Below are 18731 nucleotides of genomic sequence, written 5' to 3'. Positions count from 1 at the left end.
GTATTTATAATTATAAAGATAATCAAAATAATAAAAATATAATATCTTATAATAAATATACAGAGATGTTAAATAATGCTCATTGATCCTAATATATTCTAATATCTTTTATCAAATTCAAATGACAACTTAAATTTAAAACTTATTAAAAATAACAGAATAAAAAAATGCAGTAACTGACAGAACAGATATAGACAAAACTGTTAAAATGAAGTGCAGATAAAACTGTCGAAAGAGTGATGAACTACCAAAAAAATTGGAGATCTATAAGAGAGATGGCAAACTACTAAAAAACTGCTGAATAGGTGGCAAATTATTAGAAAGATGATGAACTACCAAAAAACTGCAGAAATGGTAGCAAACTATCAAAGGGATGACGAATTGTTGGAAAGGTGATGAAGAGCCGAAAAGTATAATACAAACAGAATGGTTAAAAAGCAACTAGTTTCTCCATAAAAATTGTAAATATACATCAAAAATGTCAAAACAGCAAAATCAGGACAAAAATCGCAAAAACAGAGGACAAAATGAAAAAAAAAGACACCAAAAACCTTAAAAGGAGTCCACACAGAGATACACTTCAGCAAACACATCAACTACTATATCAATAGCATGGAAGCCACATGTTAACACCTAAGAGGACGTGTGAGACACGTTAATAGCTGACTTAGCCCTAGTCAACGCGCGGTCCACACAAAAGCAGGTCGGGTAGACATACGAGTTGCGTGTCGAGTCGGTTAGAGGGACAGGTCGCAATAACGGGTGCACAATCTTGACCGTTGAGATGGAAGCGAATCTAACGATGGAGATTGAATATGAAGATGTAAGTTTGAGGGTAGTGACAGCTACGGGTGGCAAACGGGACTAAACCCGCTAGCCCGGGTCACGTAACCCACCAAAAAGGCAGGTCGGACTGGAAAATTATGACCACCAAAGAGCAAAAGCCCGTCTAACCCGCATCGCTTAAACTGTGGGATTTGGCAGGCTTTGGTGGAGCGGGGCGAGCTTCTCCGCCGGGCTTAGTTTTTTTTTGTAATGGGGTATTTTTGTAATTTTTTGGCTAAAATACAACTTTTCCCAACCCAACTTACAATAGTATAAAGATGAAAATTTAGTGTTTTGGATTATGTTTATATTGCTTTGGAGACAATATTTATAATTATGTTTTGGATTATGTTTATTTTGTTTTGGATGAAAACTTAGTTTATAATTATGTTTATTAGATATTTATAATTATAAAGACTTTAATTTTTGTGAATATAAAAAATATAATTTTTTTATGCCTTTAGAAATTATAAATTAACCAACTTGGGTTGGTCGAGTGGTCAGCTCACTCGTCCACTTAAGCAAATGTCGGGGGTTCAAATCTCGCCTTGTGCATGCAGTAACCCATTAGCCAGCGGCAGACCCTTAAATGGAGCTCAGATCCGAGACGAATTAGTCATTGACCTATCGGGTTGGGGGATACCATGGGAAACAAAAAAAAAAATTATAAATTTATTAATATGGTTGTGACATTATATATATTATTTAATAGATAATAGTAAAAAAAGAAAGAAAGAAAGAAAGAAAGGCCCGCCAACCCGCAGTTAGGCGGGGCGGGGTGAAATTCTAGGACCGCCTCATTAGGCAGGGCGGACTTCCCCGCTTGCCACCCCTAGTGACAGCCGCTTTGGAAAGCGCGTGGCAACACGTGAAAGCTCCTGTGGTGGTGGGGTTTGGTCCATTTGACTCACAACAAAGAGAAAAACATCATGGTGTTGTCAGTTGTCCGCAGGAAAGATGACCAAAAAGGGTGAAAACATTGCGGGTGGAGATTAAGGTGGTGGTGGACAGCAGAAGCACCTTCAGTAGCACATGTCGGAGCATCCAGTAACGAAAGGTGAAATTTTGGTCGTCCACTCTAAATGATACATTGAAGAGAGTGGTAGGGTTTGTGATGAATGAAAACGTCAAAAACAAACTCAAAATGCGATTGAAAGAAACACGACTATTGGAGGTGGATAGGGAGCTTCTCGTGGCACGTTTGGCGACAAACAACAGTAGTATTTGGCATATTAGTCTTAGAAACACGAGACAGAAAGGATGTGCTAATCGATGAGATGAGAAAGTATCAAAACAATGACAACAACAAATAAAAAAGCAATTCCACTAGGTAGACAACAGAGATTATGAACAATGGGCTACATCTCGAACCCACTAAACATGAATAAATCTAATTAATTCAAAATTAAAATTTTAAAATTAAAATTAACCTTTTTTTAACCTATTGTTTATGTTGTTCAAAAAAAACATTGTTCCCATATACTTTCTTATAAATAAGGCATGGAAAAAAATATTTATGTGAAAATAATATAATAATTTCTCATCGAAAAGATAACCTATATCCTCTTCAAGAAGGATATCATGACTTTAACACCATATTAGAAGGGTTAGAGAGAGTGATAGATAAAAAAAACATTTATGTATACTCAAATTGTATGAGATGATACAATATACAAGAATATTTATAAGTACAAAAAGAATCGAAACAATAAGAACATAATATCCTAATATAAATATTAAGATACGCTAAATAATGCTAATTCATCCTAATATATTCTAACAATTTTAAAAAGAATACACAACTAGCGCAATATTTACTCCATGTTGGACATTTCAAAGAACTACATATATGCTATTGTTGGCTTTGTTACTATTGTTCTGTCTGTAAGTTCCATTTTATCTTAGTTTATAAGAGCTCGATTCATGTTAAAACCATTTCATTTTCATTTCCATGGTTAGACAGGCACTTTTTTGCCTCTAAGCACACAACAAACAGTTTCTTGGTATGTTGGGTAAAATGCAAAATTAAAACTCATGTACTATTATTTTTCTTCAGACTATATAACTTAACTTTAGAAACAATAATTCAAAACATTGATCGTTGAGCCGGAAAAAAAAAACCTTCATAACTCCTCAAGGTTGATATTTTGTTATTTTATTCTGATAATGATTGAACTTAAAGCTAAGGTGTACAAAAAATTCCGTAATGGAAGAAACTTCCATTTTCCTCAGACCCTGAAACATGAAGAAAACATTGATTCTTTCAGGTTTCATTGATGATCAAATCACCTCAAGCATTTCGACCATGCATTTTGCTTCGTCCATTGTGTTAAGACTTAGGAAACTGTCAAGAGCTTAACATAGAGAATTTCATTGTACATTAAAAATGTGGTCCATTGAAGATGAGAAAGTTAAAATCCCATTGCCGACCAAAGGAAAATAGTAGTTCAGCTTGTTCAAGGATGAGAAACCCTCATGTTCAGTTACAAACTACCTTCACAGAAGAGAATCCGAATCCAAATCCAAATCAGAACTCCTAGACTAATGCAGCATGAACAATTGTGGTGGAAGTCTCAGTGCATAACCCAAGGTATAAACAGCTGTGACGGAACCTAATCAAAATATAAATAAAGGAACAGAGGAGTAATTAAGCCAATCATACCTTTGTATTTGAAATCATTTTCCTGGTTACAGCCTTACTCATTATGCTTCTATAGTATTGCGTAAATGGAGTGTTACCACTACGTCTTTCAATCTGCCAAAGCAACAACTTAAGTATTACAGTTACAATGATGACTGAAACTCTAAAGTGAGAGAATAAAAGTGAGGGAGATACCTGAAGAAATGTTTCAACAGTCTGCTGATCCTTCGGAGAGAAAGGTGCCTCCTCTCTCTTCTTTTGCACAAAGTCAACGTTCATCTCCACCTGAAAAACAGCAACACGGCTATAGTTCAATGTCCACATTTAAAAAGGGTCACATAAAATAGTTTATTCGAAGTGACTATATTGCCAAATATTCATTTGAAAGCAAAAAGTCAAAATTGAACATAAATCCAGGGGAAGACAAAAGGAAAATAGAATTGCCTCGCACTAGGACTTGTACCTGATCAATGAAACGCTTGATAACCCGTCTAGAACTCTCAATAGAAGTTATCTCATAGAGCTTCTTGAGGTGGACAAGTGGAGCTGTTGCCAGCTCAGGAAAAGATATATGGTAGCTCCATTGTGCAAAATGCTCAGAAAGGAGCTCAATGGCAGATGAGATACACTCCACTTGGAAGTTGCGTGATTTTAACCAGTGCTTTGGAAGCTGCAATAGTTATGAAATGTCAGTTTCAACAAAAAAAAAAGTAGAGTGCAATCCAAAATTGTGTGTGTATTCAGTGGCCAAGACACACTGGACTCGAGAAATTATAAATAATTTACTGTGGTATCGATGTCCAACCTTTATGGTAGACTGTAGCTCAAAACCTTTGCCAGGCTTTCTACCACCATCCTTGGCAATTTTGTATGCTACAACATCCAACACCAATGATATAACAGGGATGAAAATCCCAGTAGAACCAGCAAGTTGATTAAGCCATTGGATACATCTTATCCTTAGTGGTAAGTATCTAGGACCAGGAAACAGTAGAGCAATTCCATTTATGATCTGTACAATCATGTATAGCAATGGATGAAGATCATATTCAGGTGCATTTGCTGATATAAATGCAACCCAGAGTTCAATACAATTAATGTACTGCCAACTGCAAATTTTTTTAACCACCTCCTGCCACAAATTAAAAAAAAAAAGCAGTTAAACAATTGTCAGACATTTCCCCAACAAGCAAAATATTATCAAATTCTTTAAATCTGAGACCATTTAAACATTTAACTTCCCTCGTCAAGAGTAACAAGGAAGATAAAATGCTTAAAGAATACCTTCTTCTTTGTCTGCCGCCCCTTCTGCAATATCTTAGCCAGGTGCAGCATACATTTCATTGCCATGTTAGATGATTTCTGCACATCTAAACTGCAGAGCTCCAGAAAGGAGTTCCTTAGAAAGTGTATATGCTCAAACAACCTTTGGTCAACATATTGAGCGTGATTAATGAATGCTTTATATGTTTTGACGAAGCAGGAATCAAACCAATTCAAGCCAAACATGGAAGATATATCTTTGATGATGAGAAAGGAATGTGATGACAAAGACTCATCACCTGTTGCCCAGAGATGAACAGAAATCTGCAATCAGTTTGAGTAAAGTGAGGATGAATTTGACATATCATAGATTGATGTAAAGGCAGCCCGATGCACAAGCATCCTGCGTTAACGCAGGGTCCGGGGAATTATGAAAGGTACAACATTGAACACAACCACTATAAGAATCTGATTGCCACAAGTCATCAACCAATATGGATGAAGTGTCAGCTATTATTAGCAAATACTGTCTTGTTAGTCTGCATTATGACTTGTACAGGTTGTACTACACTCAATTTACACATATAGGGAGCTCAATGTAGTGTATCTAGATACATTTTGATTACAGTTAGTTGAGAAAGCCAAACCATGTTAGACCCAATGGCTAGGAACGTTATGCAGTTAACTGATCATGGTAATGTTCTTATAGACCCAGGGTGTTAAATATAGAACCATTTATGTGCTTCTATCCAAAGGCTTAGTATTTTGGTTATCATAGTTCATGACAAGATATCGAACTTTATGACCAAAAAGGTCAATAGTTTGATACCTGTGGTCTGCATTTTTTGTAGAACAAAATTGAATTTCAATACAAGGTAAGATAGGTAATGCACTATCCACACTTCAAGCCTAAAAGTGGTTATCGCTTGAAGAAGCATGTTGGATAAATTATGAAACAATTCATATGCCTGTATTTCAAAACACTTTTGAGAGAGATGGTTCTTGACACAAGGTCATAGAGGGCACTGGTCGGTAAAGTGTGGTTAATCAATTGATTAATATACTCTACAAGGACAACAATTTAGGATGCTTCTCTGTTCATTTTAAAATATATACCCAAGGGATAGACAGCATGTTTTCTACAATGATCATAACCTTTGTCAAATAAAAGGTTTTACTTGTACAAATTGGGTCAGTTCTCGAGTAGATAAAAGATCTACTTCAGATTATTGTCCTTTTGTTAGTAGTAACTAGAAGTTGGGGAAAAACAAGAAACATGCGGTGACTCATGCAAGTATCATGCTATGGGTCAAACCATATACTTGCTTAATGATGCTACAGAACTCCTTAAAAATAGTCATGTGGTGCCTCATTCAAGCGTCACGCTCAAACTATATACTTGCTTAATGACTTTGGCTAGAGAACTCTTTACATTAGTCATGTCACTCATGCACAGGTTGAGGAGTGTAAGAAATAAAGATAATATCCTATGATATCTTTATCTTCTCTCATAATACCAAATAAGGAAATAATCATGAAATAATAGCAAATATCTAACAGAAATATAAGCTACTATCACTTATGGAAGCACCAAAACCTCTCATAAACCACCTATATGGGCCTCCTTTTTTATAAAAGATAGAAGCATACTATCATAACATATGAATTTCAAGAACTATTTATAGCAATTGAATTTGAGTATACCTTAAGAAGCTTGCGCAACAGAGTTGGAAATGCAACTAGGAAGATGATTGAAGTTCTTAGTCGACAAATTGTGAATGTCAATAACTCTGAGTCTGTAACCTGGTTCAGGAGAAACAGAGTACTCCTAAGGTATGATTTAATAAGCGGTTTCAGAGATAACCATTTTGATGTATTCTTTAGCTCCAAAACAGTTTCCTTCTTGCAATTCGAGCATGACAATCCCAGTAACTTCCTAAATATAGTATCAGCCTCATGTAGCATGAACATTAATATCTTGGAGAAAGTTTCACCACTCTGAATGTTGTGGGATAAGACAGAAATACTGGCACTAGGTGCTTTAGAATCACTGTGGCAGGCTGTGCAATAAGCATTTATGAGACAAGTAAGGGCTGCCATGTTATGATCTTTTTTAACCATATTACACAAAGAATCAACTTGTCCACTTGTTAAACATTTGGGTACATGAGAACGAACAGCATCTTCATTCATTGGATGCATCCCATCTAAACCACCTTCATCATCAGAACTCTAAACCACAGAAGAGCAGACAATTGTCATCAACACAAGTGCAAGTTATGCTAAAAGTTGAGTCCTACGTCAGATAAATAGACAATGACACCAATGTCAAAACACTATAATAAGTAAATAGACAGGAAATCAACAAGGTTATCATATTACCAAAAAACACTAACATTGTAAAAATAAATAAATAAATAAATAAGAAGCAGCTGCATCACTCAGGTAGCTTTTGGTTGCTGTCCATGTCTCTAAGACATGAGCACAGTGACACACGTCCTCAGTTTGGTTTAGTGAGACACAATTTTTAGTTGGGCACGGGAAGACACGGATAGACACGGAAACACTAAATTTGTGTATCTCCAACTAGTTGAGACACTAATATTTTACACTTTTACCCTTATTTAATTTTCAAAATTCCAAAATTTACCCATTCTCCCAAACCTATCTCCCTCCTGTTAGCATCTTCCACCTCCCTCCAACTCCTCATTCTATTTTCAGTGGCTCACCATTCCTTCCTCCCTCCTCCATCTTGCCACCACCACTGCCGCGTCCTCCCCTTCACTCTCCACCGCCCACCGCCGCCTTTCTCCCTCTTCCTCTTCACAGCGCCCACTGAGCCGCCCCTCTCCCTTTTCCTTCTTCTCGTCGCCCACTGCCGCCTCTCTCCCACTCTTCCTCTTCACCCATCGTGCTTCGATCACTCTCTTCTCGATGATTTCGTAGACTTGAGTGTGGGGTACTACGGGCGTCTGCCACTTGGGTGGCGGAGGATGGCGGAGACACGGTGGAGGCGGAGATGTATTTCGGGCACAGAGGGTTTGGGGAAGGACTATGGAAGAAGAAGGGTGAGGTGGTGCTGAAGGAGATCTGTTTCCCAGATCTGTTTCCATTTTTTTTCTTTTTTTTTAATAAAAAAATAAGAATTGTTGAATTGATTTTTGAAAGAGATCTTGTTGGTAATAATAATTTGGGTTGATGTTGATTTATTTTTGGTTATGAATGGTGGAGGAGAAAAATAGGTGGTGGTAGATGGAAAGTCCGAGTGGTGGTGGTGGTGAAGGTAGGAGATGAAGGTATTATGGACTATTTAGGGTTTTGTGTGTTTTGTGTATTTGCTTTGCCAAACATAAAACATGTATACATGTATTTTGTGCCTATGTCTTCTTGATCTATCTCTCAATGTCTACATCTCAGTGTCTATACTAACCAAACGGAGCCTTAATGTAGAGGTTTTGACTTTCACAAACAAGCTAAGGATAGGTGGCGATGGTCATTAATTGCAATCCTCCCATCCATTTTAGTTGAAAGGAATGCTACGACTTTAAAGAGAACTCTTCATGTTTAGACAACACCACTATATTTACTAACGTATATACTATTTTGTAATAAAATATGGTTACATAATAGCATAAACAAAAAATATATAAAAATAAATTATATACATTAAAATAAAAAGTAAGATTTTGATAAGTTTAATAATCAAATACTAAAATCTATACCTTCATATAATGTACCTTTTTGTAACTACCCAATGACAATTTATAACTCTCCTATTTGAATTCCACAAAGTTAAAAATTCCACATTAGATTTTTTTTAACAATCACCAACTCCTTACTCTCTCATAACTAAAGAAAGCTTCGGCAAAAGAAAAAAGGCAGTTTACACTGAATAACCAGCTTTGAAGAAATTAACAGAAATTACAACATATAAAAATTAAAAAAGGACGAGATGCTAGTAAAAACTAATAACTATAGAAAAGCATAATTTGTTTGATTTACAAATGTATTTGGCTAATAGGCTAATTGTAAAAATCATGTAGAATCACTATTTAAGAACTTATCGATATGCTTTACCTTTCTTCTTTTATTATATTATATAAATATCTAAAATAGGAAAGCTGTAATTTGTATAAATAAAAGAAACTACTTCTATCAAATATTATTTCTAAATAATGGGGTGGCAAGGGAGAGAAAGATTGAAAAACATTAGATGTATTAGCCAAAAGTTCCTAAATGTAAAATTCAAGAATGCTACAAAAAAAAAAAAAAGAAAAGAAGCCTCACAGTTTCATCATCTTTGGCTTGTTTAATGCTCACATCATAACGTTCCAGAAATCGTGCAAACTCTGGATCCTGAAGATTTCAAAGATAAGTTAAAGTTAGATATTGGAACAAGAAATGCAGAATGGCAACATCTGATCCCCATTATGACACCCTTTTCAACAACAAATATGTCATTTATTCCTATCAAGCATCGTGAAAAACATGAAAATAACATCTCAGAATCACATTGAAACTTTCCATACATGAGGCCAACATATTTGAAGAGGAAGAATGGTCATCTACTCTGCTTTTAAATAGTATGTTAGTCAATCAGTTTTGTGCGTGAGTGGTTTAAAAGTAACACAGGTTATTTAGTATTCTATCATTTGGTTCCTCTCTTGGGCTTCTACACTCAAACTTATACATAGTGTAGTTTTAGAACACATCTCACAGATAAAAAAAAGTTCTAAATAAAGAAAATAAGATCTGCTGTAAACCCAATACCTAACCATAGGATACAAGGAAACCACCTTTTCTTTTAATTTGTTCAACCTTTTTGCTTTCTTCACAAGTTCTGCACGAATATCTCTGTTATGAACCATTAAGGAACTACCTCCATTGCTGCCTGAAAATTAACTTGGATCAAAGTCTAACTAAACACATGCAGAGAGGTAATTAGAATTTAGCTTAAAATAATGCAAGAAATATCCTTACTATCAATATTATTTTCACTTTCACCATCACATTCCGTCAAATGTGCACAGCATGAGTCCTGGTTATATCAAACAAATTAATATGCCAAATATGCAAACAGGTAATCAGATAAATTTTGAAATTTGGAAATCACAAGAGCTTCAGTGAAAAATTATGACTCAACCTCAGCTTGAGTCTTGGGTATATCAAGAAATGAATATGCCAATTATGCAAACAGGTAATCAGATCAATGTTGAAATTTGGAAATAACAAGAGCTTCAGTGAAAAATTATAATCCAACCTCAGAAAGATATACATCACTGTCTGAATCCTCTCCAAGGCCCTCACTATCATCTTCACTGAATACATCATCAAGGGAAACATCTTCAATTTCTTCAGTCATTGCTTTTCTGAAAAAACAAATAAAATATAATAAAAAAATTTAACTTAATTTATTTGGCAAAGGGCATCCAAAGCCTTAAACCATTAAGTCATATTGTGAACCATGCTGGTAGACAAGCTATTTAAATGTAGAAATACAGCATCAACAGCAACAAAACCTTGTACCACTAGGTGGGATCAACTATATGAATCAAACGATGTCATTGTGACCAGTTGTGAATCATAACTGCACTCAGCCTATTCACTCTTAAATCTCTTCCAATCACCTCATTCAGACTCTTCGTAGGTCTCCCTCTGCCCCTATTTCCTATCTAGTGAATCATCTCCCATCTTATCTACCTTTCTAACCAAGTATTCCTCCCATCCTCCGGTCTTCTCTTAACAGTTTCACATTTGTTCCATGGCTGTCTCCTTGTGGAATATTTTGGTATTTCTGGCGGGTCATGGATGTGCTCTAGTTCCTTGGATCAGTCATGGTTGATTAGGTTTGCGAATTTTGGGAGCAGGAAACAGGCAATACCTTTATGGTCCTGTAGTATATGCCAATATATGCCACTATCTGGAGTATTTGGCTAGAGCGAAATTCACACACCTTTAATGAAGGATTTTCTTATGAACAAATCCATGGGATAGAATTAGAATTAGATTGTGTAAAGCTCTTAATCACTCAACATTTAATCACAAACCGTAAACCATCAGTGTGCTTTCCAAAGTATATAATCGGAAGTGACTTGAATAAAAATTGGAATCTTTTGTTTTGGACTTTTAAAATAAAGGAAATGACTTAATTTTTAACCCATTAGAATAGAGTAGTGTTTTTCTTAAATTCGAAAACTTTTTAAAGGATTTGTCTGGAAATGGTTTGATTTGGTGTTCAAATCTATCAAAAGAAAATACTACCCTTTCAACTATTAATATTTACATGAATCTAAATAGATAAATAGAGAGAATATTGAACTTAGTTGCAGCACTTCATTCATCATCCACGAAATTGCATTATTTGTATTAAATGTCACAGTAAAATTGGAATTCCGAAATCAAATCCACCACACCTATCTATCCGACACAATATGACCCCAATTGAAGATTCAAAATTCATAGTTTGCAACTTTTTCTATTTTGTCAGCTTCAAAACGAAAAGCACCTTCATCTCTAATCTTTCTATCTCAAATGTTTATAGACCTTTAACTAATTCCTCCAACACTTTATCTATGGCGACTAACTTCCCGAAATGACTCCTAACTCACTCACTAATGGGATCATAACAGCAGGCAATTGTAATAAAGTTGCATGCCCTTTCATTCGTGCATGCAATTTCTTGATGTGTGTGTGAGAGAGAGAGCAAAACTAAATCAAATCAATCTTAATTTTAGTGTCCCAGACATTAGTTAATTTATAAATCAATTCATATCCTATTTTTATAATTTATTCAATACACAATAAATGATTTATAAATCAAATCATTCATTTCTATTCATTAAATAAAATCATCTTTATATTCTTTTCCTTTCTAAAACACCCTATAGAAAGTAACGACTGAAATGTGCAATGACATATGACAAGCTTTTCTCATAATTAAATTAAACAAAACAAATGATATGGGTCTAACGGAATATCAAAATCATGTATAATTTAGTTTTTCATTTATTCTAGAGGACAGCTTCTGTACAGAAGGCCATCACTGTTCAAAACTCATCAGCAAAAACAACAGAAAAGATAGTTTAAAAATAATGACATCAAAATCACTAAAGCACTAAGAAAGCAGGGATATATCTTAAGAGGTGTGAAAAAATGAAGTCAGGTTATCATTTTACCTTTCCGTAGATAGATTTGTTGTGTCCCTCTCTTGGTTTTCTTCAACATCTTGACCTCCCGTTGCTGTCAAAAATTACAAATCATTAAAATTTCAAATTCACCTGGAGCCAAAGACACTCAATATATTCATTTAAAAGAATAACCTGCACTGGGTGTATATATGGCTAATTACACTGTCGATAGTCTTATGCTCAATGAATTTCATCAATCTGACCGTTGAATTCCAACATCTTACTATACAGATCAATCTAATAAACTTTTATAAAACTTGCAATTGATTTGAAAATATATTGTTAAACAGTTGGATTTACGAAATTCATAATGCATAGAAATTATTCAACAATGTACTATGTAAGTCAGCAAGACTTCATTACTTATTGGATTAGGATTAGGTTCCTTACAATTATGAATAGTAATAATAGGTGGTTGTCTCTCTTAAAATAACAACATAATCATATTAGCTGTGTCTTTCATATTTATAGCCTTTATGTTTCTCTATATCTCCTTGCCTATCTAATTTTCCATAATTTCAACATGGTATCAAAACAATACCATCCTCCATGACCTATGTGTTCACCATTTGTTTGCTGTCTCCATCATATCCCATAATATAAGGTAATATCTTGTAGGATCAACTTTGATATTTATTATTATTTTAGGATCATTTTCCTTATCTGATTAGGATTAGGTTTGCCTATTATTATAAATAATGTGTTTGTCTCTTGTAACACATAATCATATCGGTGTCCATATTATTCAGGGCCTTTATCTTTCTCTCTTTCTCCTTCCCTATCTAAGCCCTAGAATATCAACATTCTTTTCCTATCATTCACTTAAATTTGAGATTGTGATAGTTCTGGCAAATATTATTCGCTAGGATAAGTTCCAATCAAGTTTATTCTTAATGGTATAAGTTGTTCAGGGTGTTAATATATGCAACATAAGAAGCTCCAATCATCAGCAAGCATGCTCAAGTCACCATCATCAGGTGGAATTGCACCCAAGTAATTACAGGTTATTAGGAGTAACTATGACTTGGACTACAATAATTGGGATGCTAATGTTACCACCCATGCTACTCATTCTAGCCCCTAGAAGTTCATTTCTCAAGTTTATACTAACTTTTTGCATTCTTTGCATGTAGATAACAGTTCTAGTTTAAATTTTGGGAAGATCATTGGGTAGGAGACGCATCTCTTAATTTAGCCTTTTATCACCTATCTTTCTCACATAAATCACTTATTTAGGTTTTCTGTAATGTACAGGATTCTTATTTTTCTAGGGAGATTCACTTTTTTATTAATATAAATAATAGAGAGAGGCCTTTGAATTAATACTACTTTTGGATCTCCCTGATATGCTTCTTTCTTTGTCTTCTAACCCCGATAAAAGAGTACGGTCTTTTGATCATTTGTTATGTTTAGCTGTAAATCTTATTTCTAGTTACTAATCCATTCCTCAAATACAACTCCTTCCAACTTGATGAACCTATAGGGAAAGCTACATAGAAAAGAATTAATACCAATGACATTTTGTAGGATCGAAGGCGACATAAGGCTATATCTCATGAGGACTGTCTTAATCTATCAATGGCAGTTGGTACAACAATGAATAAAGTACTCAAAGTAGTATACTATTGCAAGTTCCAACTTGGTGAACATTTCATTAATAACATGTACAGGAAGAGTCTCACAACAGTTGAGGGGAGAGAGGTTTACATCTCAAAATATTTCAACACCAACTTATCAATCTACTTTATATGCAAATCAGGTTTTTTTTGTTTTATAGACAATATGAATCAATAAAACAAATATATTACAATCACAATCTTGGCAAATGTCATTAGCATGTGAAGACATCAGGAAAGCATGTTCTATAGTAAACACAAGTAACTGCATTGTAATTGGTAAAATCCTTACTTTTTGAAGCTTTCCTTTTGAATTTGGATTTTAACTTCCTTTTGTTCCTCAAAACTGACTGCAGATTCTTTCTTGCGAATTTTCTTGCCTTCTTCCCTAGCTTTCCCATTTGGTAACAATATCAACAGAGACCTAGACACGTTGACACAATCATGTAAAAACTACTTAGATTAATCAATTGATGATCTAAATTCTAAACCAAGGTTCTGAAAACTGGAGGACAACAAATCGATCAAGCTATCAGGAACAGAGGTTCACAGGTCCAACCAATTTAACCAAGAAAAATTTCTAAGTGTCCTTTATAATAACAAAATGCAAAATGACTTAGATTGATGTCTATTCATTATACTTAGGATAAAGAAAGAATATCGAAAAATAAATTCTGAGGTTTATTTTTATATATCTTGCAGCTAAGAGACAAGATGATTAAGCAAATTATATTCTCACTTTCTATATCCACCGTCAACACATCTATCACCACATTTGATAACATTCCATTTTCAGAGTCTCCCTTTTTAAAACTAAAACCATGTTCTCTTATAAATAGGGATGGCAATGGGACGGATAGGAGCAGATTTTTACGCTACCCGACCCCACCCTGCCCTGCCCTACCAAACCCTACATAGAATGCGCCCGGCTACTTACGCAGGTAGCAAACTTCTGTACCCTAATTCTACCCACGGGGCACATTTCAGCCAAAATACAGCATGCAAAATAAACATATACAAAGTTAATACACATTTCAGCCACAAAAATATGCAACAATAAATATTGCATCCAGAACCCATAGTCATTTCATCAAGTTAATTTTCTCAACATCTAAAAGACTGTTCAACTACTAATATATTTTGCACGGGCAATCCTTGTTGCTGCTGCTGGGGGTTTTGATTATTCTGATAGGATGCTCATGTTTGGAGAAAGTAATGATGATCATAGAAGAAAGTTTCCATTAAATTAAATGAAGAAGAGCAAGTATTGATAAAAAAATTAAGATCACACAGTAACTAATCAAAGAAAATATACCTAGAGTGATGAGTGCAATACAAAAAAAATATCAGTAGCTGCCTGTGATGAAATATTTATACAAATATTACACATTTATGAAGATTGAAGAACAAGAGTAGATAAGCGGATGATTTACATGAATGCCCAAAATTGAAATTGAAAAGTTAAAATAACAGAAACTCACCAAGGAGGAGCGGAGGCGTGGAGTCTGGAGATTCTGGCCGCGAAGGAGGTGAAGGAGATGAGGCTGGGCGCTGGCGGAGGACGTGAGGCAGAAAAATGGTGACCGGTGAGGCAAGGACGGCGACGGCGGCAAGGAGAAGCTGAGGCTGAAGCCTGGAGGCAGGGTGGCGCCTGCAGCTGCTAGCAATTATTGTTGAGTCTGGCACTCTGCAAGGAAGAAGAAGACAGTCTGGTCTCTCCGGTGGTGATTGGTGAAAGTGGCGCTGTATCATAGAATAGTAGAATCAGTGTAGGCGGGATGCAGCAAAAAGAAAACCCTAATCATCAGATGAATTTTTAAAAAAATATATTAATTTTTTATTTATTTTTAATAAAAAGAGTGAAAACTCAAATGAAATTAATTTTATGTGAAGTTTATAGTTGAGAGTTATGAATTAATTTGACAGGTTTGATTAAATTATCATTTAACAACTCTTAACTATTAATTTTACATGAAGTTAACTGCATCTGAATTTCTATCTAAAAGGGGTAATATCAAGGTTCTGAAAACCGAACCGGTCATCGAACTGTTTTAGTTACTGGTTCACTAGTACATTGGTTCAACCATAGTTCAACTGGAAAAACCGATTTATAATAAACGCCTGATTCTATAAAAATTCAATGAATAAAGCAACTGGATCTAAACACTCTTCTACTGTGTTTTTTTACTTCAAAAGGGGAGCATAAACAACTAGTTCTATGAATAAACAAACTACAATGATATGCAATGCCAAAAATAGGCCAATGATGAAATAATAAAGGGCTTCTCTCTTCAATTCTATGTTCAAGCTTGTAGCAGACCAGAATAAACAGAATAATACCGTTGAAATAGTCTTTCTTCTTAATTCTTATATACCTCAAAAAATTTCCTGCAAAATGAAAATTGAACACAATACACAGCTTTAAAACAAAAACAAAACAACACTCAGAAATCAATCACCTCTTCCAAACACAACCTTAAAACAAAACAAAACAACATTCAGAGTATGAGCATTGATCACAAAAAATTGATTTCTGAAACAAAACAAAAACAGCAAAACAACATTCAGAGTTTGAGCATTGATCACAAAATATTGATTTATGAAACAAAACAAAAACAGAAGAACAACATTCAGAGTTTGGGCATTGATAACAAAAAATTGATTTCTGAAACAAAACAAACACAGCAAAACCAGCAGAACAGCATTTAGAGTTTGAGCATTGATCACAAAAAATTGATTTCTGAAACAAAACAAACAATCAACAAAACAATGAAAACAGAATTTTTTTTCCCTTCAGAAGAAGAAAACAATGAAAACATGAAGCATATAATAAATCAATGATCACCAATATCCAGCAAGAATCTCAAAGACAACAATAAATACACAACAACAATTTAGCAAATAAACAAGAACAAGACCTTAATAGAAAATCCAACAAATTATATCGTAGAAACCTAACAGTTTAGCAAATTAAACAACAGCAGCCCAACAATTTAGCAAATTATCAACTTAACAAGTTCAAGAACAGAGAATCACAACAAAAACAAAAAAAAAATAAAATAACAGAAGAACAACAGAACAACAACACGAACAATTAGCAAATTAACAAGTTCACACTACAGTTAAAATTTACCAGAAGAACACTAATGCAAGTGGAATCATCATGCTAATATGTTTTCTACAAAGATGCTATTTGTGCAGCTAAAATTTCCTAATTACTAAGATCCAAATATTCTAATTTCACATGCAATCAACTTACTAAGTTTCTAAAAGCTAGAAATGATAAACCAACCCGAAATATGGTTAAAGCATTTCATCAAACATGTTGAGTGCGGTAAACTTAAAACGAAATAAGAGAATTCAAAGCTTAATTTCAATGTGATAGAGAAGAGAACATAACTATTGTATACTTTAATTCAGTCTATGAAAAAAATCCAAACCACTACCAAATCAAATAGTTACTTATTGTAATAGAAATAAGAAGTTGCAGAGTTTGAAGCAGCGTATTGGTGTTGTGTGAGTGGATTGTCTGGTGGCGGGTTTAGGGAACTCACAGCGGCGACAAAAGAGAGCAGTTCGACGGCTAGGTGGAGCGCGCGGGTTGGGCAGAGTTTGAAGCAGAGCAACGTGGCTTCCAGACGAACGCGAATGCGAACCCGAACGGTGAACGGCGAGTGAATGCGAACGGTGAACGCCGAGCAAACTTGAACGGCGAAGAACGCGAACGAAGACGCGAACGTGAACGGCAAACAAACGGCGGCGGAAGCGCGGCTGGGCAGACAAAGACGACGGACGCCGAGCTCGAGGAAGCAGCTGCGATCGGTGACAGTGAACAGGGGTTGAAGACTTGGACCACGAGGGAAGCTAGATAGAAGGACGGACGGCGGCAGTATGCCACTCCTTGCGGCGGTGTAGGCTTACAGTGCTAGGGTTTTTTGGCTGAGTTTCTGCGAATGAAATAAAGGGAGGGAGATAGGGAGAAAGAAACGAAGGAGCTTCAGAACCAAGAGGGAAATAAGCCAAATTTTCCAAAAAACGACCCCGTTTCTTTTAAACCGGTCGGTTCACTGTTCCGTAATTCTTCTCCGGTTTTTTGAGAAACGGTTTCAGGGAGCAACCCGGACCACGATTACTGCCGGTTCACAGTTAGCCGGTCCGGTCCAATTTTCAAAACATTGGGTAATATCGAGTTTAGTTGCAATATTATTATGGTGAATGTTATAGTGCCTAAAAAGTGGTGCCTATTTACTAAAAAGGGTTAAAAGTTATTATTTAATTTAAAAGATATAAGAATAAATAATTTTTAAAAAATCAAAACTTACTACAAAAAGTAAGTTAGGCAAAGTTTAGACAAAAACTCATAGACACTATAGAATTGGCCTATTATTATTTACTATTGAACTTATGCATTAGTTTTAATTTACTCCTTAAATTATTTTAATTGTCTCTGTTTAGTCTCCAAATTATACAAACATGATTTACATTAGTTTTTGAGATAATTTTCTACACACAAACATTAATGAACTACTGATATACAGTCAGATGTCACATTGAACCTTAAAATGATGCAGTTGGTTTGGACACTCAATAGTTCAAAAACCATATTCTATACTTATTTTGGGAGAAAAAGTTTTAATAAACACTATTACGATGTTGTTTTTGAGCTATTTAAGTGTCAAAACTAAATTGACATCATTTTATAGAGTCTAGCATGGTATTCGACTGTCTACGTTAGCATTCTGTTAACTAAGTGGCAAAAATTATTTTATGGACTAACATTAGTTACGTTTGTCAAATTTAAAAATTAAATAGAGACAATTAAAATTTTAGAGATTAAATTGAGATTCGCATACAAGTTTAGGATCACACAATATTCATTTTCATATCATATCCTATACAATTCTTCTAAAAAATAGTCTGCAATTAGTGGAGTTCATCGCTGTCATGATGCCACTATTTATGCATCCTCACCAGTCATTGCCTCCCCATGCCATGCAACGATTCATAGTTTCATACATATATGATTAGCTTAATTAATTTATCTTTTTTACGTGAGACTTTGTCTTTTTCATTTGTCAATACATATTTGGTTTATTCCTTCGGATGAAATGTCATATTTGGTCCCTGAATTTTTAATCGTGCTTCAATTATACTCTTGACTTTAAAAAATTACCAAATAAGTTTCCAAAATTACAAAAT

At 34.9% G+C, this 18731-nt stretch overlaps 1 protein-coding gene across 11 annotated transcripts; it reads right to left on the bottom strand.

Moving 5' to 3' along the window:
- On the bottom strand, positions 2851–17548 carry LOC107626647 (nucleolar complex protein 2 homolog). 11 transcript variants are annotated; one of them, XM_021118354.1, is made up of 17 exons: positions 17087–17547; positions 15873–15920; positions 15014–15275; positions 14848–14889; positions 13825–13956; positions 11905–11968; positions 9990–10098; positions 9710–9767; positions 9526–9620; positions 9017–9085; positions 6434–6961; positions 4751–5053; positions 4272–4598; positions 3930–4136; positions 3662–3751; positions 3488–3580; positions 2851–3060 (listed from the first exon to the last, which is right to left on the bottom strand). In XM_021118354.1, the coding sequence occupies exons 5-17, from the start codon at positions 13931–13933 to the stop codon at positions 2959–2961; spliced, it is 2154 nt and encodes a 717-aa protein (XP_020974013.1). In that variant the 5' UTR covers positions 13934–13956; positions 14848–14889; positions 15014–15275; positions 15873–15920; positions 17087–17547; the 3' UTR covers positions 2851–2958. The 11 variants fall into 11 exon arrangements, with proteins under 11 accessions (XP_020974013.1, XP_016185030.1, XP_020974018.1 ...); XM_016329544.2 differs by lacking the exon at positions 14848–14889; XM_021118373.1 differs by lacking the exon at positions 14848–14889 and having other exon boundaries at positions 2927–3437.

The sequence above is a fragment of the Arachis ipaensis genome, chromosome B01 (genome assembly GCF_000816755.2).
Source record: "Arachis ipaensis cultivar K30076 chromosome B01, Araip1.1, whole genome shotgun sequence".
NCBI lineage: Eukaryota > Viridiplantae > Streptophyta > Magnoliopsida > Fabales > Fabaceae > Arachis > Arachis ipaensis.
Note: the sequence above shows the minus strand (reverse complement) of the source record. Positions and strands in the feature narration are given on the sequence as shown.